The following is a 27,026-nucleotide window of genomic DNA, read 5'->3' on the forward strand; positions in this document are numbered from 1 at the left end:
AAAATAAACAGTTGCATAGAAATAGATAAGCCCGTTATACAGGATCTGGAAATAAACGCATAGATGACATTAGGTTAACTAACAAAGACAGTAGAGGGGTGCAGAAGTGGTAATGCCACTGATTAGGACTGCCCACATAGAAGTCGTAGCGATGAGGCATTATGTTGGACTATGGAACAACGTCATGACTTTTCCTTTAGAATTTGAGGACTCTTAAAGGGGTTACCCCTAAAATGGCTTAAACAAAACAAAACAAAAAAAACAAACCTTATTCTCACTGCTTTATCTAGCGCCATTCTCTGTGGCGCTGGTCCTGTTCTCATGCCAAGGTCTGTTTACAAACAAATGGCGCTGCTCCGGTTCTCATGCCATAGTCTGTTTACAAACAGGAGTGGTGAGGCATCGAGACACAGCACATGACCACTGCAGCCAATCACTGCCCTCAGGAGTATAACAGTGTTTTTGTGATTTTAGGCAATTGTGGGGCTTGTCCGAGATTTTTATTTATTAGAGTCAACCCCTCTAATTTAGTATTTCTGCAAAAGAACAGTGGATTTTCTTCTCTAGTATGCTATGTTTCTGGGGGAAAAAATACTGAGCTTATTTTCCAGTTCCACAACCTTTTGCAGATTTATAGGGGTGAATGGCACTGAAATCATTCTAGATGCCAGAAATCTTTGCATTTCTTAGTGACTCAAAAGCCTCACCCAAAGTCATTAAATGGAGAAGCAACCAGTTTTTTCCTTACTCAACAATGCAGAAGCTTTTTCTTGAGAGTGGTTTTATATTTACTCAGAGTCCATAAAACAGTGTAGACCTTGACCTGTAACTTCTCAGGCATTGACCCTGACGTCAATAAAGAACTTCAAGGGAACAAGAACAGAACCAAGGATAGAAACATTCTCACTTCACAGACACAGCTAAGCGGAGGAACTCCTGGATCATCACTGAGCGTAAGAGACTTGTGGAGATATTAGACCGTGGGCTCAATCCTGCCTTATGACTGTCCCTAGGTCAGTTTCCACCTAAAATTAAAAAGTAGTGATTTTCTTTTGAAGTTTCTTAGGCTTTTCTTAGTTTTGACGAAAACTTGTATAGGATTTGTCATACGGTTTTTAGAAAAAGATAAAGGCCCAATTGACTTCTCTTTACTTGTGATTTGATTCTAAGAAGAAATGTTCTTTAGGTAAAAAGTAGAGCACTCTTGCCTTGTGAAGTCCTCTCCACTCGACCAAGCAGGGAATAAGCCACTGCCAGACATCTCTAGAGGCACCTTATCTCCCTTGATAGCAAAAGGATCAGGCTTGTTGAAATCCAACTGCCTGATCCTTCTTTCCCTCAACATCTGCTGTTAGGGGAGAGCCAGGACACCCCCATAAAATAGATTAGATGGTTGGTGGTCCATCCTGTTTTCATGTGCAGACATCTAGTGGTATGGCTATCTTGATGGATACTCTCAGCCATGGAAGTTGAATAGGGTTAGAAGCTGTGGTTGTTAAACTTATATGAATGAACTAGTCCATAGATATAAAAATTGGCAATGATTGGCAAACAAAGGGGACATAAACAAAAATATATTTGTCACTTAAATGGAAGCCATAGTGGACAGAACCGTCAGCTTATGGCTTCTTCCACTGTTTAGTTTAGGTGGCTGCCATAACAGCTGATTGGTGAAGGTGGCGGCCCCCACCGATCTGATAATAATGACTTATCCAGCGAATAGGTCATCAGTATAAAAAATATGGAATTTAAGTTAATTGTTTGGTAATGTTACAACTAAAAAACAAACACAAGAACAGAATTGTTCAAAATGTGAGATGGTAGATCTATTGTAAAACTTTAAGTTAAATTGATTTTAAAAAATGACTTATAATTCTCTTTAAATCTGTCTCTCCATTTTTGCTAAAACTTCTTGTTTCTGGCACACTTTGTTTCTTAAGTTGGCAATAGATGTAAAGATTTGTCCATAATACAGTGAACATTCTGATTTAAATTAGAACACTCGTTGGGAAAGGGACATACACAAAAATATATTTTCCATTAGATATTTGAGGAGGAAAATGTTCATATTGTGTGAATTTCCATGTATTTGAATTGGTCAACATGCATTTTTTTTTAGAATTGTAATTGCAAAAACATTACAGATTTACAGCAGTTGGAACACATACTTTTTAGAATAGAATGGATAGGGTTATCAGTATAAAAACATTGGTTGAATTATTAAAGGGTCACTGAGTTTTCAACAAAGTTTCGATATGTCATAGAGACATATCAAAAGTTTTGACTGGTGATGGTCTGAGTGCTGTGACCCCCACCAATCAGCCAAGACAAGCTCATTAGAAGTCTATGATCACGTCTCAGTTCTATCTCCTACATCGAGGACCGAGATCGTGATATGTGAGTGTTCTTGTCTCATTTTAGCGATCGTGGTGGTCTCAGCCCTCAGACCCCTACTGATCAAAACTTTTAGTATGTCTCTAATCTCTATAACATCAGTGGCCCTTTAAACATAACTCCTTATGTCTATTGTTTAGATTAGTTGTGTGGCTGCAGATAGAGTAATTTCCTCAGCCAACAATGTTCTTTTTGATACTTGCACAGTCAAGACAATGAACCCCCATGGAGACAAATGGCGTATTTATCCATTATTTTCTGTTGCCATTCTTATCATACGTTTATATTACTTGCCTCTGGTTTTAGGAGTATCTTTTTACTGTACCCTTAAAAGTTTGGAAACGGTTTGTAGAAATAGCTACATATTGCTTTCAACCAACATTCACTGAAATCTCTGATATTCATGGAAGCTGTAACAGCGACCTCTGTGCGGCGCTGTTCCTCCACTCATCACCGTGGTCCCGGGTGCCGTGTTTATCTGTGATCTCTACTTCCAGCCTCTGTCGCAGCTCTGGACTCTGCCTGTGCGGTTGGTATTACCTATGTGGATTCCGCTCCACAGCTTCCATTTAACCTGGACACTACTTGTACTTGGCTGCTGATGTGGCAGTACGCATCACTCCCTGGGCGTGGCTGAGTCATGTCATGTGATCTCGTTAACCTACCCTGGCTCTTCTGCAGGTATTTAAGTGGCTCAGCCCTTTACCCAGATGCCTCAGAGTCAAGGTCCTAATCTTGTGCTAAAGAGCTTGCTTACCACTCGTGTTCCTGACTTCATACTTCGTTCCTTGACTTCGTTTTTCGTCTGATCCCTGCCTGCTTGCATCGCCTCTCCCATTGCCGACCCGGATTGTCTGATCTTGTTCCTGTGCCGCCTGCCCTGACCCTGTGCTTGTTCTGATTACTTCTCTGCCTCTTCCTCCGGTTACTTTCTTGCTGCTCTTGGTTACGACCCTGCCTGTCTGACCACGTCTGTACTGTCGGTACCAACGCAGGTACCTCCTGGTTTGCCTGGACCAGCTGCCACTGATTGGTTTACGCTCTGGAGTAGCCCCTGGCAATTACCGATGGTCAAGCTTATCCTCACTATCTGAGGCTCTAGTGAAATCTGGGTAGTTTCTTAGTTACTCCCCTCCAGAGTATTGGTAGTCAGTGGCACAGAGGGTTTACATCCGCTGATCTGTGACAGAAGCTTCAGTAGCAGCCGTAATCATAATTGCTCTTCTACCTACATCTTATCAGATTATTAAGACTGTGAAGAAAGATAATCAGATATGTTTGGCTTCTTTCTACAGAAATACAGTAGCTGGAGATTTTTGGACATTTCCATGTAGTTTATTGTATATATAATACAATGAGGGTTCTCCTGCACTATATAACTATTTATTTTTCATGATATATATTATAAATGGTGTTGAGAGAACCCGAACTGCAAAGTTCGGGTCCATACCGAACTTGGCTGTTAATTCTGTGGGCGACCTATAGCTATTTTTTGTGGTGCAATGCACCATCTTTGTACCCCTGACACAAAAATATAATAGTTAATCTGTCTGTTAGTTCAGTGGGTGACATATACCCATTTTTGGTGTGAGGTACACCTGCACTGCATACGTGACAGGAAAATTAATATGGTTAATCGGTCTGTTACTTCGGTGGGTGACCTCAAAGAATGAGGAGAGCATCAAATAAGGGATGTGGCCCTGGTCGAGGTGCTGCTGGTGTTGGTGGAGCTCCTTTTGCAGGGAGAGGACTTGGTCGATCTGTGTCAGCTACACGCCCAAATGAAACACCTTCCTCAGGTGCACGTAGGCGACAGAACGCTCAGCGTTATTTTGTAGGCCCGAATACGGGTGTACGAATGGTGAGGCCAGAACAAGTAGAGGCAGTAGTAGATTGGGTGGCTGACAGTGCCTCCAGTTCCTTCACATTGTCTGCCAGCCGGTCCCCTGCTGAAAGCGCAGAGTTGGCACCTGCAGCCCATGGGCATCTGTCTTTCACCTCACCCCCCTTGCAAATCAGGCAAGCAGTCTGAGCCCCCTGAGCAGCAGTCTCCTATGCTTTTTGATGACTCTGGCAGGGTTTCCGTGGGCCATCCACCTAGCCCTGCCCCAGAAGTGGAAGAGATTGAGTGCACTGATGGCCAATCACTTATGTTTCAGGATGAGTACATGGGAGGAACACTGCAGCACATCTCTGATGATGACGAAACACAGGTGCCAACTGCTGCGCCTTTCTGCAGTGTGAAGATCGGCAAGGAGGGCAGGGGTGAGGAGTGGGTGGAAGATGATGTGGAGGATGATGAGGTCCTAGACCCCACATGGAATCAAGGTCATGCAAGTGACGTGTGCAGTTCGGAGGAAGAGGTGGTGGTCACACAGCACCAGCCGCACAGCAGAAGAGGGAGCAGGGTGCAAAAGCAGAGTGGCCGTCCCCTAGCAAGTACGCCTGCTACTGCCCACCGCACCCAGGGACTGAGCACACCAAAGCCAGCTCCAAGGAGTTCCCTGGTGTGGCAGTTCTTCAGACAATGTGCTGACGACAAAATGCAAGTGCTTTGCACGCTGTGCAATCGGAGCCTGAAGCGAGACATAAATGTTCTAAACCTGAGCACAACCTGCATGACCAGGCATCTAAATACAAAGCACGAGCTGCAGTGGAGTACACACCTCAAAAACCACAAAAGATCTCAGGCTCCTCCTGCTCCCTCTTCTGCTGCAGTCTCGGCCTCTTTCTCCCCCTCTGGAGTGACAGTGGCACCTGCCACCCCGCAAACAGAGAATGTGGCAGCAATACCTCCACCACAGTCACCAAGCATGTCCACACTGTCCCATGGAAGCGTTCAGCTGTCCATTCCCCAAACACTGGAGAGAAAGAGGAAGTACCCCAATACCCACCAGCGATCCCTGGCCCTGAATGCCAGCGTTTCAAAATTCCTGACTTTTGTAATGCTGTCATTCCATCTGGTGGAGACGGAGACTTTTCAAAACCTTATGGCGGTGGCTGTCCCATAGTACGTGGTTCCCAGCCACCACTCATTTTCCAGGCGAGCGATCCCTGCCCTGCACAACAAAGTGGCGGACAAAATCAGGTGCGCAACGCCATCTGTGGCAACATCCACATAACCACCGATACATGGACCAGTAAGCAAGCATGGGCAGGGACGTTATATCTCCCTAATTGCACACTGGGTAAATGCAGTGGTGGCTGGGCCTGAGGTGGATAGCAGTTTGGCGCCCCCGAGGATTGCAGGACGTCTCTTGTTGCCTCCTCCTCCTACTCCGCTTCCTCCTCATCCAGTCAAGGTAACACCTGCATGACCAACTTCAGCACAGCCAGAGGGAAACGACAGCAGGCTGTTTTGAAATTCATCTGTTTGGGGGGGGGGACACATCGTGCAGGAGCTGTGGACGGGCATGGAACAACAGACCAATGAGTGGTTGGTGCCACTGAGCCTCAAGCCCGGCCTGTCTGTGTGCGATAACGGGCGAAATCTCGTAGCAGCTCTGGGCCTAGCCGGTTTGATGCACATCCCTTGCCTGGTGCATGTGCATTTGGTGGTGCAGAAGTTCCTGAAAAATTACCCCGATATATGTCAGAGCTGCTGCAGAAAGTGCAGGCCATCTGTGCGTGCTTTTGGCGTTCTCACCCTGCCGCTGCTCGCCTGTCTGCACTGCAGCGTAACCTCGGCCTTCCCGCTCACCGCCTCATATGCGACGTACCCACAAGGTGGAACTCCGCCTTGCACATGCTGGAGAGACTGTGCAAGCAGCAGGCGATAGTGGAGTTTTAGCTGCAGCACGCACAGGTGAGTCGCTCTGCGGAACAGCACCATTTCACCACCAACGAGTGGGCCTCCATACGGGACGTGTGTGCAGTGTTGCGTCCTCAGCGTTACTATCCCACTTCTATGTCTCCTTGAAAAAACGCTTCGGGTGATGATGGAAAAGGATGTGGCACAGGAGGAAGAGGAGGAGGAAGAGGGATCATTTCCATGGTTATTAGGCCAGTCATTCACAAGTGGCTTGGAAGGTGGGTTCCTGCACCAACAGAGTCCAGGTACACAACTGTCCAGCCAGGACACAGTTCTGGAGGATGAGGAGGAGGAGGAGAAGGAACAGTGTTCACAGCAGAGTGGCACCCAATGCAGCTCATGGGCATCACTGGAGCATGGCTGGGGGGATACAGAGGACACAGACGATACTTCTCCCACAGAGGACAGCTTGTCGTTGCCTCCGGGCAGCCTGGCACACATGAGCGACTACATGCTGCAGTGCCTGCGCAACGACCGCCAAGTTGCCCACATTCTAACAAGTGCTGATTACTGGGTGGCCACCCTGATGGATCCCCGCTACAAGGACAACAAGCCGCCCTTAATTCCGTCACTGGAGCATGATCAGAAGATGCGCGATTACAAGCGCACGCTGGTAGATTCGCTGCTGATGGCATTACTACCTGACAGCGGGGGCTCAGAGGAAGCACAAGGCGAAGGCAGAGGAGGAGGAAGAAGTGGCCAATGCAGCTTGGACACCGCACGCACCTCAGAAGGGAGGGTTAGCATGGCCGAAATGTGGAAAAGCTTTCTCAGCACGCCACAACAACCAACACCACCAGCTGATATGGAACATCTTAGCAGGAGGCAGCATTTCACCAACATGGTGGAGCAGTATGTGTGCACACGCCTACACGTAATGAATGACGGGTCTGCCCCCTTCAACTTCTGGGTCTCCAAATTGGGCACATGGCCTGAGCTTGCCCTTTACGCCTTGGAGGTGCCGGCCTGCCCTGCGGCCAGTGTATTGTCCGAATGTGTGTTTAGCACGGCAGGGGGCGTCAACACAGACGAGCGCAGCCGCCTGTTCACAGCTAATGTGGACAAGCTCACATTCATTAAAATGAACCAGGCATGGATTTCTCAGAACTTGTCCGTACCTTGTGCTGAGTAGACATGTATACCGGCCTTAACCAGCCATTGTTATACTACAGCGCACTTTCTCTTTGCGTTCTCTTTTCAACAAAAACAGTCTTGGCTATCTCCTCCTCCACCGCCGCTTCCATCTACACCAACACGTCTACAGCCTCCTCAACCTCCTACTCCACTTTGACCTCCGCCTCCTAGTTCAAGATTATTTTTTTCTATATTCCATGTTATTTTAAGTCATTTCCACATTTGTTTGCAGGGCAATTGTCCTGCTCTTACCCCCCATTTTGCTTCCATTTGCAGCCCTCTAGCTCTTACTATGACTATTTTACAGCAATTTTAGTGCACCAAAGTTCGGGTCCCCATTCAGGTTCGAGTTCAGGTCAAGTTCGAGTCCCGAACTTTGACATGAAGTTCGGCCGAACCCGGAGAACCCAAACATCCACGGGTCCGCTCATCCCTAATTATAAAGTGACGTATATAAAATGTATCCACTCAGTCCTTATCTTCACTGCGGTTCAGTCTAATCTCTCTTCTGGAGTATTGGATTGTTGCTATTAATATCTCCTTGGTGGCCCGATTTCAACTTTTCCCTGCGTATTCAATTACCACTTAATTCCACAGTTTTGTTCCCTGTACTGCCTACTTTTACCTGTGCTTAAAATAAGGTTGCTAGACATGGTCCGTCTATGTGTTAAAGGACGGAGGACGCAGAAGCAGGCAGCGTGCAAGGTCAGATTACTGACAGCCAGGGACTGTGTGTAAATGATTAAAGCCAGGTCCTCCCCAGCAGCTTATAACAGTGCCTGGGCTGTGTGCACTTCTCCCTGTCCCTGCGCTTGGCAGATGCTCCCTCACTCAGCAGAGCTGGATAATGCAGGGTTGGAGCAATGCAGACCAGGGAAGGGAGATCTGCCATCTGCTCAGTGTATAAATGAAAGCAACATGTGGTAAGAGGACCCCTAAAGTTCGGGTTCAGGTTATCGAAGAATCGCGTTATGGATTCTAAATTCCATGGTTCGTGGTAGCGGAATCCATAACGCGATTCTTCGATAACCGGAACCCGAACTTTAGACGCCGAACTTAAAACACAAGTTCGCTCAACACTAATTATCTTTTGTCTGATACAGAAATACAAATGGATAAAGCCATCAATATTTTCTTACGTTCTTGTGTGCACAATGTACATAAATTGCATTAAAGTGCATAGAAACTCTTTAAATTCTATTTTTTATCCCTACTAGCCCCGAGTAAAAATGAAGAAATCTCTGAGGTTATTAGCTGTACTTCTGGCTTTCTTGCATGAAATTTCAGGTGAGTGATATACAAAGAAATCTTGCAATATGATAAAGTAAATATATATCATTCCATGTCCCAAACAACCATTAATAAAAAAAATTATATTTTATATATAATAAATTAAAAAAAACGAAAGTGAAGCAGCAGCACTCTTTAGGTTGCCAGGTGCAAATACCACTTTAATTCCTGGACAAGGAACAGTAGAACAAAATCAGTGAAATGAGGGCAGCACTCCGGTCTTGTGCTGCCCTCATTTCACCGATATATATATATATATATATATATATAAATAACTTGAAGAAAATGGACTGCACTCCAATTAAAAGTGAAAAATAGTGAATTTTTATTCACCCATATTGTGGCAACTTGTGCGACGTTTCGGCTCACAAGAGCCTTCTTCCATAGCCGAAACGTTGCACAAGTTGCCACAATATGGGTGAATAAAAATTCACTATTTTTCACTTTTAATTGGAGTGCAGTCCATTTTCTTCAAGTTACATTTTTGGGGTGTTGTCGCGGCCCCTGTGGACATTGCACCCGCTGCTTGGTTGGTGCTCCCGCTGGACTTTTTCATTATATATATATATATATATATATATATATATATATATATATACTTATATATTACCATATATATATATATATATATCACCATGGCAATGAATGGTGCTATAAAATAATAATAAACATACGCATCACATAAAGGCCTGATGCACCTAGTAATATGAGCCCTCTGTTTCGTATGGAGCCATAATAGAGCGAGGCGCTTGGAGCTTAATTTTACACACTTTTGTAAGCATTTTGGCCTAAATGCGCCTCCATGCAGTAAAAAATGCATCAAAATGTTGACGCATTTTTGTAATAAAACTATGCCAACTTATAGGTGGTGTAAAATTGTGGTGCACAAACAAAGTTTTGGTGTATGGACAGCATTCTAGTGGAAATCTGCCACATATTTATAAAGGTCCATGCTCCAGGATAGTAAATTTGTCTAATGTTAAAGAGGTATTCCCATCTCAGATAATGAGGGACCCACACCTTTCTCTAAAACGAAGCTTAACGCGAGGCCGGCAAAGTGGTGGCTGGCGGTGCCAGGTCCAGACACCAACAAACCTTCCTATTGGCCCCTGAAAATAGCCGAGCCAGCGCTCGGCTATTTTCGGAGGCCCCATAGAAATGAATGGAGAGCAGTCGCGGTCCTAGATGACAGAGATGACACAACCCCTTTAAGACTTTGATTCGTATTCTTAGACAGTGTAAATGCACAATTTTTAGTAAATCTCCCCCATTGAGTTTTTTTTCCATCATATTCCATATGAAAAAAAATTAGAGCATGCTCCATCATGTACCATAGGTGGGAACAGCTCCGTACACACGACATCTGATGGAGCATTGGAGCGGCTACACATGTAGGAGACTTTATGCACTGCCGTACACTGGGTAGAATGTAGAGACTTAAGCCTCATTCACACGTCAGAGTTTTACGGACATGTGCTGTACGTGTTCTTCACGGACAGCACATGTCCCCAATCATTTTAATGTGTGTATTCAGACATCAGTGTTTTTGCATGGTTTGTGGGTCCGTGTTTTTAGCACGGAAGCATGCTCTATTTTGTCTGTGTTCACGGATCCATCACGCCCATTATAGTCTATGGGTCCGGGAAAACCACAGATGCAACATGGATGCAAGAGATGCTTTAAAAATAATTTTTCAGCTGTTCAGTGTCAGTGAAACACGGATGGCACACGGACAGCAAAAAACGGACACACGGACCCAACACGGATGCATCACTGACCTCATTCTTACAGATATGAGCACGGACACGGATGTGTGAATGAGGCTTTATCCCCACTGGTTGTATGTCTCAGCTTTTCCTGCTTGAGGTCTTGCTAATCCATGAGATCACAGTTTTCATATTACATCATAGAATAGTCCAAAGATAGAGATACCATGAAGATAAAAAACATACGGTATAAGGCTACAGGCACACGACCGTCCTGTGTTTCGTGCAATTTGCGGAACGGGCTGCCCATAATAGAAATGCGTATTCTTGTCCGCAAAACAGACAAGGACATTTTATATATTTTTTGCGGGGCCACAGAACGGAGCAACGGATGCGGACACCCCACGGAGTGCTGTCCGCGTCTTTTGCAGCCCCATTGAAGTGAATGGGTCCGCATCCGAGCTGCAATAAATGGTGACGCACATGGTCGCGTAAATGAGGCCTAAGGCTTATCTGTAGTGAAAAATCTACCCTGTCTGATCCATGTTTCCCCACCAGAGAGCCCTGTAGATATTCAGTTATCGTCAAGCACTTCCAAAAGTACGTAATATCTGTAACTGGAGCGCACCTCACTGCGGAGCTAATTTATCTGACGCCACTCTAGTTAATGTGTAATCTGAATATTTTATGGTAAATGTTTTTTCTTTTTCTTTTTTTTATCTCAGAGACATCATGACTGTTAAAAGTATTTAGACCACATAATGAATGTCAAGCTGTAAATATTGAAGGGAATTTCCACGGTTATTTAGCTGTTCACTTCACTGGTAGAATGGGCTGCGTTTTGTAATCCTTATGCAGCTTTTTTACTTTGCTTTGTACTGTTAGTATATGAAGAATATATCTGGTTTTACCCTTGAATCAGGAAATTTGAACCATGATATAGTTGAATTGGTGGGGGGGGGGGGGGGGGGAGTGAGTCAAAATGACACGGCCAGTGGCATACATAGAAGAAAAAGGTCCCCATAGACAGGATCATAATGATCCTCCATTATGGTGCCTAGTAATGCTACTCAGGAACGAAGGGCTTGATGTTTATTTCCATCTTTGTGCCAGTTTCTGTCACGTTTCATGGACCAATTTATTTGCTGGAGAACTATGCAGTTACAACTAAAGGTTCCCTTACGTCCTACCAGCAGCACAGATGGGGTTAACTGCCCCCCGTGGACTGGTAGGACCGGCGGAATTTTTAATGAGCCCAAAAGAATAACCAATAAAAGAACTCCAGCTCCCTTAAAGGGAGGGGTTCATCCCCCAGCCCACCGTGTTTTTTTCTGTCCTTTGGACAGGTGGACTGGCGAGTTTTCTCTCTCCTTTTGGGGAGTTGGAGACGTTTTCTGACTCCATCTGAGTCACCCTTTGTCTCCTCTTTTTTTCCCTTTATATAAGAGCGCTTATATTCTGCGCCTTATTTAGTTACATTTGTTCGCCTTGCGATACCTGGCATGCTTGCTCCCCTCCTGCGATGTGACTCGGCGGCGCTCCGCTGCAGGTTTGGCATGGGCGCCGCCATGACCGGAAGTGACGCGAGCCTAGCACGGCGTCACTTCCGGTCTCTCGGCCCGGCCGTCGGCGTCCTCGAGCTGAGTTTGCCGGCCGGGTTCTATTCCAGGGGGGATGTGTGTGTGAGGGTTCTCCCCTCACTTAGGCATAAGCCTTTTTTCTTAGGGGAAAACTGTATGGATAACAGTATCGTTAGGAGGGAGGGTTTATCATGCAAACCACTCCCCTGGGCGGAGCTTCTCTATTTAAGCTCCCTGATTCCCTTCAGTCGGTCTCTGGCTGCGTTGCTTTTACAAGCTAGCTCCAGAGTCTCCTTCAGCTTTCAGCTTATCATTGTATTCACTTCTCCTCTGGTTCGTGCTCCTAAATCAAATGGATGGTTTCCCTTATTTTTTTTTTAGGATGCTTTAATTTTTTTCTTTCTATTTTCAGCTATGGCCTCTCCCAGAGAGCCCGATCAGCCACGGAAGTCAGCAACCAAGAGGAGACACCTGGCTTGTTACGACTGTAATACGCCTCTTGACGAGAGCTGCCCTTTTTCCAGGTGTGACAGCTGCCGTTCCGCCACTGCTACAGAACCTTCGATGCAGGACATGTACCAGTGGGCCAAAACTTATATTGACGACTCCATTAGTCGTACGTCTTCTTAATGAGAGGCTACCTATTCCCTCTCAAACTCCTATGGAGGTGGCCGCCCCCACTGATAGACCAATGCCCCTTTCTGTGGGGTCATCTTCCTCTGATGAGGAAGAATCGACTTCTTGTTTCTTTCCTCCTGAAAAGACACAGAAGCTTCTAAAGTCCATCAGGTCGGGGGACCATGATGTTGACGTAGGGGAGTCTTCCGATCCCGCCTGCCGGACCCAGCGGGTCTTTAGGGCAGATGAGACCCTTCTCTCTGTGATGTGCACAGAGTGGAAAAAGTCGGAGAAAGGCCCAGTCCTTACCAGGAAATTCAAGCTAATGTTCCCAATGGCTAAACCCTTAGTGGAATCATGGGGTTCCATTCCTAAGGTGGACATGGCGATTGCCAAGTTGTCCAGGCGCACTCTGGTTCCTGCAGACGATGGGTCTAGTCTGCAGGACCCTCTAGATAGGAGGGCAGAGTGCACCCTCAGAAGGGGTTACTCGGCGGCCGCAGCCTCGGCCTCGACATCCATTGCTGCCACAGAGGTTTCTTCCTTCCTTAGAGCTAAGCTGAATCAAATCCAGACGGATGTCGACCAAAGTGTCTCTCGCGACGATATCCTCGCTGCCTTTAAATCCGTCAATTTGGCCATGGATTTTCTATGTGACACAGCCCAACTTCAGCTAAAATTGGCGTCCAAGACAATGGCTTTAGTGTCTGCCGCTAGGAGACCTCTGTGGCTGAAACCTTGGAATGCAGATAATGCGTCCAAATATAACCTCTGTGGGCTCCCCTTTGAACCAGGTCGTCTATTTGGATCCGAATTAGACACCATTATGGAGGGTCTTTCAGATAAAAAGGGGAAGAGTCTCCCCCAACAGACCTTTCGAGGCAGGGGTAGACAAGCCCGCGGGGGCCGACCAGGACAGCAGGCTGGACGTAGAGATTGGGGGGGGGGGGGCGTCTAGAAAGTTTTCTAGATGCTCCTGCAAACCCACCAGGGAGGCAAAGCCCTCCTGACTATGGGCCTCTCAGAGGCTCTTGGATAAACCCTGCTATCCCTGTCGTTACGCCTCTGGATTTTCCCGTACCCCTCCCCCACCTCCCTGTAGGGGGGCGTCTTTTCTTCTTCAGGCACGTATGGGCCCAGGAAATCCTGGATCCCTGGGTCCAAAATATAGTAGCCACAGGCTATCTAATAGACCTTGTTTCTCTCCCCCCAGGAAGATTCATTGCTACACTCTTTTCGCCGGCCAGGCAAAGGATCCTGGAATCCTATATTCAAGACTACCTTTCCAAGAGAGCCCTGGAGGAGGTACCGGCAGGGGAGAAGGGTCTAGGGATTTATTCTCCAGTATTTCTGGTACCCAAAAAGACGGGAGATCTTCGGATGATTATAGATTTGAGATTTCTCAATCGTTTCATAAGGAGGACCAGATTCCGCATGGAAACCATAAGGTCAGTCAGCCACCTCCTCAGTCCTGGGGATGTGATGGCCACTCTGGACCTCAAAGACGCTTACCTCCACATCCCGATCCATCCTTCCTCCCGTAAATTTCTCAGGATCGCGGTCCAGATATCAGGAGTGTGCAGGCATTTCCAGTTTGCCGCCCTTCCCTTCGGAATCTCTTCTGCCCCCCTGATCTTCACCAAGGTGGTAGTATCGGTAGTGGCAGCATTGAGACTCCAGGGTCTGACCATTGTCCCTTACCTGGACGACTGGCTTCTTCTAGCCCCTTCAGTCCCTCTACTTTCCCATCATCTTCAGGTCGCAATTTCCTTTCTGCTCCGCCTGGGCTGGATTATCAACTGGCAGAAGTCGAACGTGAGCCCTTCGACTTCTATCCATTATCTAGGATTCATAATCGACTCTCTGGAGATGTCCCTCCAGTTGACGCCAGAAAGAAGAACGCGGATTCAGGACCTAGCAAGGTTCCTTTATGTACCACGACGAGTCTCCATACGGACCCTCATGAAGATGGTGGGGCTCATGTCAGCGGCTGCGGATGCAGTCCCTTGGGCTTTATGGCACCTCCGACCCCTTCAGTCGGAGGTCTTAAACAAATGGAACGGCAGCCCTACGGGGCTAGATTCCCTGTGCTCCCTATCCAACCAAACCCGAAATTCCCTCAGATGGTGGTTCCATCTACCAGAAGGGAAGTCTATGACCCAACCAGTTTGGCTCATATTGACCACGGACGCGTCCCTTGTAGGCTGGGGCGCCCATTTAGTCGGGTCCCCAGTTCGGGGATCCTGGTCTCCTCAGGAGCGGCATCTTTCTTCGAATCTCCGCGAGATGCGTGCTATCCGGCTAGCCCTCCTTCACTTCGCCCCTTAGATTCGGGGCAAAGCAGTGAAAGTCCAGTCAGACAACATGACTGCTGTGCTTTATATAAACAAGCAGGGAGGCACAAGATCCTTACCCCTTCTTTCCGAGATTGGGGTAATTCTGCGGTGGGCAGAGCTGAACTTATCCCATCAATCCGCCACTCACATCCGAGGCTCCCTCAACGTCATCGCGGACCGCCTAAGTCGCGGCCTACCGACCATGGAATGGTCACTGCATCCGGAGATCTTCAAACAATTAGTCCTCAGATGGGGGATGCCAGAGGTAGATCTCATGGCAACCAAGTTCAACGCCAAGGTACAGAGGTTCTGTTCCCTATACAGGGAGGACAACCCCCTGGCGATAGATGCTCTGACAATACCGTGGAGGTTCAGGCTGGCGTACATCTTCCCTCCCTTTTCCATGATTCCGAGGGTATTGATGAAAATCCGTCAGGATCAGGCCTCGGTAATAGCCATTATACCATTTTGGCCCAGGAGATCCTGGTTTACCCAGCTCATTCAGATGAGTCGGGGACAATATTGGAGACTCCCCCGGGAGCAGACCCTGGTGTCATGGGACACTCATCTCTGCCCAGATTCAACCTGACAGCCTGGAGGTTGATCAGTCCCTTCCCAGAGTGGATGGGCTCTCTGAGTCGGTCCTGAGAACTTTATCGCATTCCAGAGCAGAGTCTACCAAAAAGGCCTACTCCCGGATCATGAGGATCTTCACCTCTTGGTGTAGCTCCAACCAGGTGGCGTCGGCAGATCAGCCCCTCGCAGCGATCTTACAGTTCCTTCAGGATGGGATAGACAGAGGTCTCTCCCCATCTACCCTGAAGGTCCAAGTTTTTGCCATCTCGGCCTGTCTCAACAGGCCATATTCTCGGGACCCGCTCATCAAACGCTTCCTTAAAGGAGCGGAAAGATTGAAGCCTACAATACTGAAACCCGTTCCTCAATGGGATTTGTCAGCTGTTCTCAGGGGGCTAGCATCCCCCCCCCTTTGAACCCTTGGAGGAGGCAAGCTTTAAATTCCTAACACTCAAGATGGTCTTTCTTCTGGCCATAACCTCGGCCAAAAGAATTTCAGAGCTACAAGCCTTCTCCGCGTTATACCCATATACCATGTTCCTACAGGATAGGGTCCTTCTAAAATTTCTACCTTATTTTAGGCCTAAAGTTCTAACCTTTCAGAATATCAATCAGGTAATCTCTCTACCTGTATTACTCTCTGCCTCCTCCTCTGATGTTCCAGTCCGACATCCACTGGATATATCTAGATGCCTCCAGATCTATGTGGATAGAGCCAAAGAATTCAGGATGGATGAAAATCTCTTTATCCTGTTTGCCGGTAAGTCTAAAGGCCGTAAGGCGTCTAAAACGACTATTAGTCGCTGGATCAAGGAAGCCATTAGGGAAGCTTTCATCTCCCAATCCTTAGATCCTCCGGAGTTTGTGAGAGCCCATTCTACAAGGGCCGTAGCTACCTCTGTCGCGGAGAGAAGTCTTCTCCCCCTAGAGTTGATCTGTAAGGCAGCTTCCTGGAGCTCTGAATCAACCTTCATCTCTCATTATAGGATTCATGCTAGGGTATCAGAGTTCTCGGCCTTTGGGCAGACAGTCCTTACTTCTGCCGAGCATGAGGACCCTCCCTAGGGGATTCTTCTTGCTATCTCCCTATCTGTGCTGCTGGTAGGACGTAAGGGAATCGTTAATTTCTAACGATAATTTGTTTTCCCTTAGTCCTAACAGCAGCACACAAATTTCCCGCCCTAAAGTATTTTTTTCTTGTTATAGACCCGGTGGGCTGGAGGATGAACCCCTCCCTTTAAGGGAGCTGGAGTTCTTTTATTGGTTATTCTTTTGGGCTCATTAAAAATTCCGCCGGTCCTACCAGTCCACGGGGGCAGTTAACCCCATCTTTGCTGCTGTTAGGACTAAGGGAAAACAAATTATCGTTAGAAATTAACGATTCTCAGCACTCAGATGGGGCTATGCCAACCAGAAGTGGATCCAGGTGTCTACCTTTAGGGCGCATTCACACAAACGTGGTTTGGTTCTGCATCAGAGCCGCATTTTTTCTGGCTCGGATGCCGACCAATTCACTTCAATGGGGCCGCAATAGATACGGACAAGCACACGGAGTGTGTATCCGTTGCTCAAGTCCATTTTGCGGACAAGAATAGGCATTTCTATAAGGGGCCGCCCATTCCGTTCTGCAAATTGCGGAAGGCACACGGGCAGCATACGTGTTTTGCGGACCTCAAAACATGGCATGTTCGTGTGCATGAGCCCTTAGGAAAAGTATACCCTTAGACATGGCACAGAAAAATTGTAGGATAACTACAATGTTACCATTTGGGGCAAAAAGTCAAAAGTGTTTTTTCAACCATCCTAAAAAGTTTTTTTTGAAGTGGGCATTTAAACATTATACTCCAGAAAAGCACCAAATGTTGTCACGTTTTACGATAAGCGCTAGGCACAATCACATTTGTAAATTTTCCCCATTCTGTTTAATAATCTAAATGTCAGGGGCAAATTAGACGGAGCAATTATTGCTCAAATTTACGTATAATCGTTCGAATTTGAGCAATTATTGTCACATGAAATAGCGTGCAGCAATCAAACAACGAATGATAAGTCGTTCATTGTCCGTAGGTCCGACAAATCTGCCTGACTGAAAGAATAGTCGCCACCAAATCCTCTCGTCCAATCAGAAATCTGACGGTTGTTAACAGTGTAAATGCTCTATGGGCGAACAGTGGTTATTGTTTCATGCAATTGAACATCTTTTGAACGCAAATGACTGCTAAACCATCGATCACTGCTCATTAAAGAAACAATATCTGCCTTTCTAATAGGACCCTCAGTTTCTGAACAGTGCATTTACAATTTGCTAATGGGGATCGCCTTCCCATCATTGATAACTCACAGCTACACAGGAATTGCATTGATGAAGTTATTAAGCTGGTTAGATAGTGGGTGCAATCACTATGATCATTTACATGTCACCATTATATACACAGGGAAGGATTAGGAACATAAAGTGGCCCTGGAAAAAAACTAAAAGTGGCCCCATGTCTTAAGCGGGTCCAAAGAGGTGAGGCCAACTCAAGTAGGTGGAGTTATGTACATGGTTGGCTGCCTCGAAGAGGGCTCAGGTGGCCCCTTGGACATCGGCCCACCAAGAAGTTTCCCTGTAGGGTCTATGGCTGATTTGCCCCTGTATATAGAGTACATGCATACTATGTGAATGAAGAGGAGGGGAACTTAGCAGACAGTTCGGTGGATTCTTGCAGAGAAAGGTCCATATAATGATGTTATTCTCGTTGTCTGCAGCCACACAGCTCCAATTGAACGGTGAAATTCGTGACAATCAGCTTCCTGCCAACATTGGTAGTCCTGCTCTTCTCACTTGCGAAGTTGTTAACAACACAAATGCTGAGACCTTGATGTGGTACCGAGGGACCCAACAAGTGGACGTTAAGGCTGAAAACAATGTGAATGTCAGTCATGTGTGCATCCCAAACGTGACCTCTGAAGACAATGGAGTGAGCTTTACCTGTCTATTGAAGAGTGACACCTCCGTCAAGCTGTCCATGCAACTGAATGTCCCATGTGAGTAGCATCCCTGCAATTATTCTGGTCGAGTAGATCCCAAACAATGAAGCCTTGTAAGATCTACTTTCTTCTGGAACATAGTATTAATGTCTAGTATATACTCTGCTTGCCGGTTTTACAACTTCCTATGAAATAGACCACAACATGTATGTGTATGGTTGAGTTAGTAAGATTAGACTGTGAGACCTGATGTGAGCAAACACAAATGTACAATGCTGCAGAAGATGTGGGTGCTTTATAAATAAAGCATATTCTTCCAGTATTTGCATTTCAGTCTTTTCTATTAGTCACGGGCCAAATGAGCGGTAAAGGATGGCATTACCTTAGTTTACATGTACAGGCTTGTTATGCCCTGCTTTTAAAGCCAGGCTTTGAGCTAAAGTGAACAGCGGCAAATATATGTAGAGGACTAGCGCTTGAACTGTAATACTACATTCACCCTCTAGTAGCCTCCTTTTCTAAAGCTGGATCTGATGTGATCAATTGATCATCAGCGTAGTTTTAAAGGGGTTATCCAGGGAAACTTAAAAGGGACCCCAACTGATCAGCTGTAATGGGGCCGAGCTGCTCCTAGGCCACGTGACAGATGAACGTGATGTCGTTGGCCTTGGAAAAGCCCGGAGAAAGCCACAGAGCTTACAGGAGCATCGCTGCCTTCTCAAACAGCTGATCAGCAGGGGTTCCAGGTGTCGGACTCCCACCGATCAGTATCTGAGGATAGGTCATCGTAGTGATGAGCGAAGTTTTCAAAAATTTGATTCGGCTGCTTCGTCACAAAGCGCATTTCTTTGTAAGTAGTGGGTGCAATGACAGGGAATGGCGAGTACTCCGCTCCCCATCATTGTACCCCTCAGATGCAGCATCTGACAGTAATAAGAGTGTAAAATTGAAAAAAATATATAAAATCATACTTACTCATGGATTACATCTATACTGGTGTATCCTGCTGAAATTGGCGTGTTCCCAAACTGTCCCCCAACAGTAGTAGGGAAAACACGGTTCAGGCATATCAGATTTTAAAATTCCTGATCCTTTGTTTTGCAGTTAGATGGTAACATCAGCAGCTTTTCTCCCAAACCCAGAACCAGGGGTGCACCTAGCCTTTCTGCTGCCTGAAAACTGAAACGCTGCTCCCCCTTCCCAATGCCAATTTCTTACCCTAACCCCTTCCTTTCAGCCCATGGCCAATGAAACGCGTTTCACAGAGTCGAGAAACCATTCTACTTAGGGTACAGCAGGGAGCCCTAGTTAGATTTGAGGTATGGCTCAGAGGAGTCACCCTTATCAGGTCGAGTGCTCTGCTAGATGAGCGTAAAGCGTGGCTTAGGCCAAGTAGGGGCATTTCAGGGCAAGACACCAGGGCAAGACCATTCCTTTTTTTAATTTGCGCACTGGTTTACTTGCACTACTTGCTGTAATTTTTGTTTAATAATTATTTTGTTGGGCTTTTTTTAATTGAACGATTAAATGTTAAAGGGAACCTGTCACCAGGATTTTGCGCATAGAGCTGGGGACATGGGCTGCTAGATGGCCGCTAGCACATCTGCAATACCCAGTCCCCAGAGCTCTCTGCGCTTTTATTGTGTTAAAAAACAGTTTTGATCCATATGCAAATGACCTGATATGTGTCCTGTATCCGGAGATGAGTCAAGCGGAAAGGAGCCCAGCACCGCCCCGCGTCCTCCGAATCTCCTCCTTGCTGGCTGACATCACAGAGCTGGAGCGCCGAAATCTCGTGATGCGCGAGCTAGTGCATGCGTAGTTCTTTCCCTGTGCTGATGCCAGTACAGGGAATGAACATGATGCCGACACTGCGCATGCGCTAGCTCGCGCATCGCGAGATTTCGGCGCTCCAGCTCTGTGACGTCAGCCAGCAAGGAGAAGATTCGGAGGACGCGGGGCGGTGCTGGGCTCCTTTCCGCTTGACTCATCTCCGGATACAGGACTCATATCAGGTCATTTGCATATGGATCAAAACTGTTTTTTAACACAATAAAAGCACAGAGAGCTATGGGGACTGGATATTGAGGATGTGCTAGTGGCCATCTAGCAGCCCATGTCCCCAGCTCTATGCACAAAATCCTGGTGACAGGTTCCCTTTAAGTATTATAGATAGGGCATTTTTTTGGTTAATTGCATCTTTTTTAGAGGCATTAAAAATCATCAGTTATCAGAATCATTACACCAAGGGTAGAATGTGCTACCAACAATAATGGAACTGAATGCACTCAAATGGTCACATTACCAATGAGCGAGCATCCATCAACATGCTATATTGCTAAGAGGTGCTCAGCTCATTTTGGACAAAAATTCTGCCAATTTAAAAGGAACCTAAACATTCTTACCAGCAGCTTGGAACTACTGTATACTGGATGACCTCCATTTGTCCATGTTACACACCTTTAACATTTTAAGATGAAGATCTTAATAGTTCAATCATATTTTTTTTTCTAGTTAATCCTGTTCTGTCTGGAGACACCATCATCAATGGGGAAGAGAGCAAAACAGTCCAGATCATTTGTGGTTTCAAGGCCAACCCGGCTGCCGCAATGTTTTGGAGAAAAAATGAGAAATTATTCACATTACCTGACCACTACAAGCAGGACATGACCACCGACAGTCTGCATCTCACGATCGAAAAAGTGACAAAGAAAGATTCCGCTAATTACACATGTGTAGCTTTGTCCAACGGCACTGAGACCACCAGAGTGTTTGAGCTGATTGTTGCAGGTAAGACTAAATGTTATCAGAAAGCACCACATTGTCAATCTTCAGTCCCTACTGTGTAACCTCCAGGTTTTGCTGCTTTTGGTTTATAATCATTCTTTTCTTGTGTCAAGAGAAATCAGCTGTCAGCGCATGAAGATGCTGATGAGAATGTGCTGGGCTTCTGCTTATACACAGCAGCCAATCCTAAAAGCAGAGCTGCAGAACATCTGAATACTGTGGGTCCTTACCGTACTTCTGATTTTGTATAGAGACATACATAGGCTTATATTCTCATTGGTTCTACGAGGATAGGGCCATTGCATACTCCCATTATTTGCTGTATTATTGAGGTTCTTCTCTCCCCATATTACAGATACTTCTAGAATAGAATGAGGTCCATACGGTGGCAGACAGTGTGTTTACTGGTCTGTAATATTGCCTATTGGGGATCCATGACAATAATGTTGCATCAACATCCTTTAATGATTTATGAAGGTAGCTGTAATTTTGTAATGTATTTCTTTTATCTTTATTGCTGCTATCTTCTGCTCTAGGCTGTGGTCACATGACCATGTCCATGCAGCTTTTCCTTATTTTCTGTGATATTAAAGAGGACCTTTCATGTTTTTTTTTTCATTCAAGATAAATACCTTTGCCTGCGGGGTACACCCTGCTGAGGCTGCCACCCTGCCTGTTTTTTTTTTTTTTATATTGCTCCTGTGCCCCCCTCAGGGCTGGTGCAAGGATTTTTGCCAACACAAGCGAAGCTACATTTTGGCGCCTCCCCCTTCCCCAGAATTCGGTGGGGGTGATGTAAAAAGGAGGGGGTGATGTAAAAAGGAGGGGGCGATGTGACATGAAGGAGGAGAAAAGTGACATGGAGGGGGAGATGTGACATGGGGTGGGATGAGAAATGTGACACAGAGGGGATAATGTGACATGGACGGGGGAGAAATGTGACATGGAGGGGGGGAAATGTGGCATAGGGGGGAAGATGATGTGCCATGGGGGGAGAGAAATGTGACACAAAGGGGGTGATGTAAAAAGGAGGGGGTTATGTGACATGGAGGGGGAGAAATGTGACATTGAGGGGGAGAAATGTGACATTGAGGGGGAGAAATGTGATATGGAGGGGGAGAAATTTGACTTTTCTCCCCTTCCATGTCACATTTCACCCCCTCCATGTCACATTTCACCCCCTCCATGTCACATTTCTCCCCCTCCATGTCATATCTCTCCCCTCCATGTCACATTTCTCCCCCTCCATATCACATTTCTCCCCCTCCATGTCACATTTCTCTGCTTCCATGTCACATTTCTCCGCCTCCATGTCACATTTATCCCCCTCCATGTCACATTTATCCCCCTCAATGTCACATTTCACCCCCCATGTCACATTTCTCCCCCTCCATGGCACATTTCCCTCTCCCATGTCACCCCCTGACCCCCCTATAAATGTTGTGTAAAAAAACCATTATGCTCACCTGGCCCTAGTCCCGTCTGCAGCAGCTCCCCTTCTCCTCTGTGTAGTCCGGGTATCTTCTCTCTGGGCTCCCGACAAGTTTGATGACCTTTCCCAACCAGCCAATCAGTGGCCGCAGCTGTGTCACGTGTCAGGCCAGTGATTGGCTCAGCTGGAAGTCACTGGCCTGATACGTGACACAGCTGCGGCCACTGATTGGCTGAGTGGGAAAGGTCCTCAAACTTGTCGGGAGCCCAGGGAGAAGATACCAGGACCACACAGAGGAGAACAGCCGCGGGTGGGCGGCCGGCGGCACGCAAGGGATTTATTTTAAAAAAAAGTTTCATTTTTCTGCCCTCCCCTTGGCTCGGCTTCTCTGCGCCCTAAGGCAGCCGCTTGGTCTGCCTTATTATTGCGCCGGGCCTGGCCCCCACTGTATTTTTCCCGCTCAGTATGTTAATACTGAGCATCAGTACACAGGGCTGTCTTTAATATTGATTGGACCCTGGGCAAAAATTTACTTGGGCCCCCTGGATCCCGCCTTCCCACACCTTAGCAGGCAATCACGCCCTCCACCACAACACACACACAAAAAATCCACACACCTGGTAGAGTCCAGTGAATGACTGTAAATACTTCCAGTTCTGAAGACTCCAGTGGCTCAGGATCAGTGCTCTGGGCAGCTGGGCTCAGGCTGGAAGTGGGCACCGCTCTGCAGGAAGGAGACCAGGGCTCGGCTCACCCTAGTGTTACAGTGCACCCCAGCACCCCACAGTATGCAGTATAGCACCCTATAGTATACAGAACCACACAGTATGCAGTATAGCAGCCTACAGTATACAACACCTCACAGTATAGCACCTCACCGTATACAGCACCCCAAACTATACACGATACAGCCCCCCACACTATACAGTACAGCAGTATAGCACTCCACACTATACAGCACCCACAGTATACAGACCCCCACAGTATACAGTACAGCAGTATAGCACTCCACACTATACAGGCCCCCCACACAGTATACAGGCCCCCCCCCACAGTATACAGGCCCCCCCACAGTATACAGGCCCCCCACAGTATACAGGCCCCCCCCACAGTATACAGGCCCCCCCACAGTATACAGACCCCCCCACAGTATACAGCCCCCCCCCCACAGTATACAGACCCCCCCCACAGTATACAGGCCCCCCACAGTATACAGGCTTCCCCCACAGTATACAGGTCCCACACAGTATACAGAACCCCACTATACAGTAGTTTACAGTATATTAACATAACAGCCCCTGTCACCTTTTTCTGATGTAATCTTCACACAAAAAGGCTCCACAGTTAACTTCTGCAACACTCCTGGTAGGACCTGTGATGACCTCATAGCCATGTGACCAGTAATATTGCTAGGTTACTGGTCACATGGTAATGATATCATCTAAGGTCCTAGATTACAGCTCTAACACAGTACGATGCCTGGACTCAGTGCTGGCAGGCATGGCATGGCAGCACCCCCTGTGTAGCTGACAGCCGGACACCCGGGGCAGTGGCTAGCAGGGCTCAAGAGGCAGCTGCCTTGGGCCCCCAGGAGCAACTGGGCCCGGGGCAGCTGCCCCTTTTGCCCCTTGGTAAATACGTCCCTGTTAGTACAGGGAGGAGGAGACGCCAGGGTTTCTCAATGGGCGACTCCTTCTACCTGGCTGTGCCGCGATCCAATCACAGCAGAGAGCATCACAGGCAGGGAGAAGGAGACACCCATTTAGAAACCCTGGCGTCTCCTCCTCCCTGTACTGATGCTCAGTATTAACATACTGAGCGGGAAAAATACAGTGGGGCACAGCGGGGCGCAGGAGCGATATTTAAAAAAAAAACAGGCAGGGTGGCAGCCTCAGTGGGGGGTACCCCGCAGGCAAAGGTATTTATCTTGAATAAAAAAACAAAAAACGTGAAAGGTCCACTTTAAATCCATACAGGGACAGTGATAGGGCAGTTTCTATGCAAGTAGCTGGGTGGGAGAAGCTATAAATTAGCTGTGTGTTAGAGACAGTGATAGGGGAGTGTCTATGTAACTAGCCGGGTGGGAGGAGCTATAAACTAGCAGTACATTGTTAGGGGCGGAGCTAGAGCTGTGGCAGAGAAAGGAGAAGTGCATCATGGGTTTGGTTGGATACAGTAACAGGAAGTGCTACATACAGGATGGAAACAAACCAGAGTGATAGGCTTACATGGTGAAAATGGGTCAGGAGAGTCCAAATTGAAAAAAAAAGCATGAACAAGATGTACATGAGGTAAACATCTACATGAGCATATCTGCTAAAAACCATAGTAATCCTGGAAAAACCTAAAGAGGACCTGTTGCTTCTTCACAGAACTGCAACTGGCTTCATACCTATGTGGCTGCATCTTCTCTTGGCCACTTGGTGTGTATGTAGCTATACCCATGTAATGTACCCGCTGTGGAGCTAATAAAGCATGGGGAATTTGTCCTAAGGCTAAGTGACGTACTGTCTTTGTTACACTTGGATGAATTGGAGTGCTCTCTTTTTGTACTGAGGACCTCCAAACATCATGGAACCACAAGTCTCAGGAAATCCGTTTCAGTAAACAGTAATGCCGGTTTTAAATTTTTCCTACTGGACTGGCATCTTTGCTTATTCTGGCTCTTTTTTTTCTTTCCTCTAGTCTCCTGCTATCATCTGCAATCACTGCAGTTAGTTTAGGTGTCTGATACTAGTAAATTATCCATCGTCAATTGAACATCCCCTCAACCATTAATACTTGGGGAAGGGGGGTGTTTGGAGATCGCAAACAGGGTAGGCTAGAAAAATGCCCTCCGTGTGCATTTTGCGAATGGAACGGGCGGCCCTTTATAGAAATGCCTATTCTTGCGGACAAAAATAGGACATGCTCCATATTTTTTGCGGGGCCACGTAACGGAACAACAGATGCGGACAGCATGCGGTGTGCTGTCCGCATCTTTTCATCCACATTGAAATTAATGGGTCCTCACCAGTTCCGCAAAATTGTGGAACAGATGCGAACCCATTCATACAGTCGTGTTAATCAGCCCTAAATCAGGAAGAGGATAGAAGGTAAATTTCAGACCCCCAATACATCTTGTTGGTGCATTGCACTCCCTGATCATGAAATTATCTAGCTTCTGGATGAAAGCATGCAAAAGATATGCAATGTCTATAATGACTTCACTGGATAGAAAGGAAACACTAAAGACGTGAACCATGGCTTAATATAGCTGTTATTCGACATACTAGATTGTTGCACTTTTTTCTGAAAACCACTAAGGGTCAGTGCACATCACGTTTTTCCCATCCTTTTAATGTATACAAAAAAAATGTATACGTTAACCGGATGCCTCAGACTAATGCACCATAGAGTTCCATTGTAAAAATAAAAAGTATACTTTTTTTTACCATTGTAAAAAAATATATACAGGTCCTTCTAAAAAAATTAGCATAATGTGATAAAGTTCATTATTTTCTGTAATGTACTGATAAACATTAGACTTTCATATATTTTAGATTCATTACACACAACTGAAGTAGTTCAAGCCTTTTATTGTTTTAATATTGATGATTTTGGCATACAGCTCATGAAAACCCAAATTTCCTATCTAAAAAAATTTGCATATTTCATCTGACCAATAAAAGAAAAGTGTTTTTAATACAAAAAAAGTAAACCTTCTAATAATTATGTTCAGTTCTGCACTCAATACTTGGTCGGGAATCCTTTTGCAGAAATGATTGCTTTAATGCGGCGTGGCATGGAGGCAATCAGCCTGTGGCACTGCTGAGGTATTATGGAGGCCCAGGATGCTTCGATAGCGGCCTTAAGCTCATCCAGAGTGTTGGGTTTTGCGTCTCTCAACTTTCTCTTCCCAATATCCCACAGATTCTCTATGGGGTTCAGGTCAGGAGAGTTGGCAGGCCAATTGAGCACAGTAATACCATGGTCAGTAAACCATTTACCAGTGGTTTTGGCACTGTGAGCAGGTGCCAGGTCGTGCTGAAAAATGAAATCTTCATCTCCATAAAGCTTTTCATCAGATGGAAGCATGAAGTGCTCCAAAATCTCCTGATAGCTAGCTGCATTGACCCTGCCCTTGATAAAACACAGTGGACCAACACCAGCAGCTGACATGGCACCCAGACCATCACTGACTGTGGGTACTTGACACTGGACTTCAGGCATTTTGGCATTTCCCTCTCCCCAGTCTTCCTCCAGACTCTGGCACCTTGATTTCCGAATGACATGCAAATTTGCTTTCATCCGAAAAAAGTACTTTGGACCACTGAGGAACAGTCCAGTGCTGCTTCTCTGTAGCCCAGGTCAGGCGCTTCTGCCGCTGTTTCTGGTTCAAAAGTGGCTTGA

The 27,026-nt window shown here is 46.5% G+C and overlaps 1 protein-coding gene across 1 annotated transcript in view; it reads left to right on the forward strand.

Annotated features, from left to right (window-relative positions):
- The first annotated feature begins 901 nt into the window (after positions 1–901).
- The window catches only part of TMIGD1 (transmembrane and immunoglobulin domain containing 1), a 48,866-nt gene continuing 22,741 nt past the window's right edge, over positions 902–27,026 (forward strand). Inside the window, exons 1-4 of the mRNA XM_044287935.1 lie at positions 902–953; positions 8,557–8,626; positions 18,194–18,472; positions 20,930–21,205. Coding sequence (XP_044143870.1) covers positions 8,569–8,626; positions 18,194–18,472; positions 20,930–21,205 — 613 coding nt within the window. The 5' untranslated portion in view covers positions 902–953; positions 8,557–8,568. The remainder of the gene's footprint in view (positions 954–8,556; positions 8,627–18,193; positions 18,473–20,929; positions 21,206–27,026) is intronic.

Source organism: Bufo gargarizans, chromosome 3 (genome assembly GCF_014858855.1).
Source record: "Bufo gargarizans isolate SCDJY-AF-19 chromosome 3, ASM1485885v1, whole genome shotgun sequence".
Lineage (NCBI taxonomy): Eukaryota > Metazoa > Chordata > Amphibia > Anura > Bufonidae > Bufo > Bufo gargarizans.